Raw genomic sequence first — 2,500 nt, forward strand, 5'->3', positions numbered from 1 at the left:
TGTGTGTAGATGAGTTAAATGAGATCAGCTGCAGTTCTTGGTCACGTTTTTGTGTTTTTCCTGCTTTATTAATAACAATTTTATTTATTTATTTATTTGTCTGATTGTCAATGCAGTTCCCCTCCATAAGCCCCACCCATTATTGCTGTACACCCACCCCTTTCTGCCTATCTGTGCTGAAACCATGTCTTTTCACTTGCTCCTTCTCTCGCTCTCTCTCTCTCTCTGTCTCTTTTTCTTATACTCTCTCTCTCTCGCTCTCTCTGTCTCTCTCTTTCTCTTTTTCTTATACTCTCTCTCTCTCGCTCTCTCTCTCTCTGTCTCTCTCTTTCTCTTTTTCTTATACTCTCTCTCTCTCGCTCTCTCTCTCTCTGTCTCTCTTTCTCTTTTTCTTATACTCTCTCTCTCTCGCTCTCTCTGTCTCTCTCTCTCTCTTTCTCTTTTTCTTATACTCTCTCTCTCTCTCTCTCTCTCTCTCTCTGCCTCTCAGTTTCTCTCAGTTTCGTGCTGGTTGTTTCTGAGTCTGAGTTTTTGTTTAAATAAATCTTTATTGAAATGTGTTTGTTGTCCATTCCCCAGGTTACGGGTGTGTGATGGTAGATCCTTGTGGTTCTGTTTCACATCTTCATCTTCTCTTCGACTTTTCTCTCCTCGTTCCTCTCTCACTCTATTCTGTTCATTCCCTCCATCATATGTTCAGCACAAACCCCTGTTTGCTCTTTCATTGTTTTTTTTTATTTATTTTATCATTATTAATTTTTTATCTGTGAGCCATCTCATGGCCTTCCAGTCTGGAGTGCACTAACAACTCTAACACACTCCTTCTCCCGCTCTAACAAGCTCACGGAGCGACACTCCGAACCAACTTTAGACAAAATGCACCTGTCCTGCATCGAGAGATCAGAAAAATCTGGAAATAATAAACGAATATAAACGAGTTTGAACAAATAATCAGTGACTGAATGAAACAGAGCCACGATAAATAAAACCCTGCGATCAGCCAACGAGAACAAAAGATGAAGTGATAAATGGTCCTCTCTGTGCGTGGCTGCTTGTGCTGTGGGGCGGGGCCGAGGGGCGTGGTTGCGGGGTAAGGCCGGGCTGGGGCGGGGGTAATGCTGTAGGGGTGGATTGTCGGATGCATGAGCATGCTGCATGTTCAGGGTCACACAGGAGTCAGAAGGGGTCATGGGGTCACTGGGGGTCAGTCGCTGCATGAATCACTGCATGGCGAGTGTTGGAGCCGCAGCTTGCGCTGGAATGATCATGAATGAGAAAGACCTTGAAGAACACACACACACATTCTTTCACACACTCACTAATGCTGCGTCATGGTTTATAATGAACGGCCGACGCTCGTATTTAAAGGTAAATTCAACGAATGAAAACTGAGGCCTAGAAATCTTTCTTCTTCGACCCTGTTTCATTCGTTCAGTTTAAATGTTGAGGTTGTAATGAACACCTCTGAATGGTAGGGGGAGCTCTGAGCAGCAGCAGGGGCTGAGTTTTATTACAATGATTCAACATTGTATGATCTGTGAGAGCTCCAAATTCAAACCTTCATGCAGAACATAGACCGAGTTTAAGATCTGTTTATGTTTCTCCCACCTGATGCCATCATTTTTCACCAAGTCCAGTAGAGTGTGTCCTCATTGACCGAGTGCAAGAAAGAGTAATATCTCCTAGAAAAGCATGCTAACGTTGTTAGCAACAGTTAGGCTACATTCGTGGGGACATGTTGGTCTCTCCTTGCCATTGGTTTCGATGAGAACACAGCGTGGAGGAACATCAGGAACGACAGCATGGCTCAGTTATTTGTCATGTACGAGAGGTGAGCAGATGGTCACACACTTTACAGTCAATCTGTAAAGCATATCAGGCTAAAATGTATTCATGCTCGCGGCCTTGGTCCCTAAGACACCGCTGTTTTAAGAACATGCATGCTAAAATAATCATTCACATGTTACCCAAAATGAAAATCAGCATCTTTTGGGTGGTCACACTCTCACAGATTTCTCTATCATTTCTGTTTCTCTGTGGAGTCCATCACTATCAATCGGTTACAATTTACAGAAGAAACATTTCTGACCTTTGAAATATAAAAATACCTTTAGCTTTTTTTAGGCAGTGTATAAAAATATGTTTTGCTATTTTAGCAGAGGAGCTCCCTCCACCCTTTTCTGAACTTATTTAATTGAGGATTAAATACCACACTACAAACACTAAACCTCCCTGATTGGCTCCACAGAGACTGTTGCGTATGGATTTGCCTGTTGCCGATGACAACACGGTACATTTCAACTCCACACTGATGGCATTAATTCGTACTGCACTTGATATCAAGATCGCTAAAGGTACGAAACATTCACATAGATCACTTTTTATATCTGTTCGCCTTTACCTTTATCTATGCGTGTGTGGGCGTGTGTGGGCGTGTGTGTGTATGTAGGTGGAGCTGATAAACACCAGATGGATGCAGAGTTGCGAAAGGAGATGATAG

The 2,500-nt window shown here is 42.9% G+C and overlaps 1 protein-coding gene across 7 annotated transcripts in view; it reads left to right on the plus strand.

Annotated features, from left to right (window-relative positions):
- Positions 1-2,500, plus strand: part of cacna1ab (calcium channel, voltage-dependent, P/Q type, alpha 1A subunit, b) — a 52,107-nt gene that overhangs the window by 40,832 nt on the left and 8,775 nt on the right. For all 7 annotated transcript variants that reach the window (XM_053676681.1, XM_047151568.2, XM_053676684.1 and 4 more), the window contains exons 38-39: positions 2,249-2,354; positions 2,450-2,500. The exon at positions 2,450-2,500 is cut by the window's right edge and continues 57 nt beyond it. In XM_053676681.1, the coding sequence (XP_053532656.1) occupies positions 2,249-2,354; positions 2,450-2,500 (157 nt within the window). The remainder of the gene's footprint in view (positions 1-2,248; positions 2,355-2,449) is intronic.

This window comes from Ictalurus punctatus, chromosome 27, assembly GCF_001660625.3.
Source record: "Ictalurus punctatus breed USDA103 chromosome 27, Coco_2.0, whole genome shotgun sequence".
NCBI lineage: Eukaryota > Metazoa > Chordata > Actinopteri > Siluriformes > Ictaluridae > Ictalurus > Ictalurus punctatus.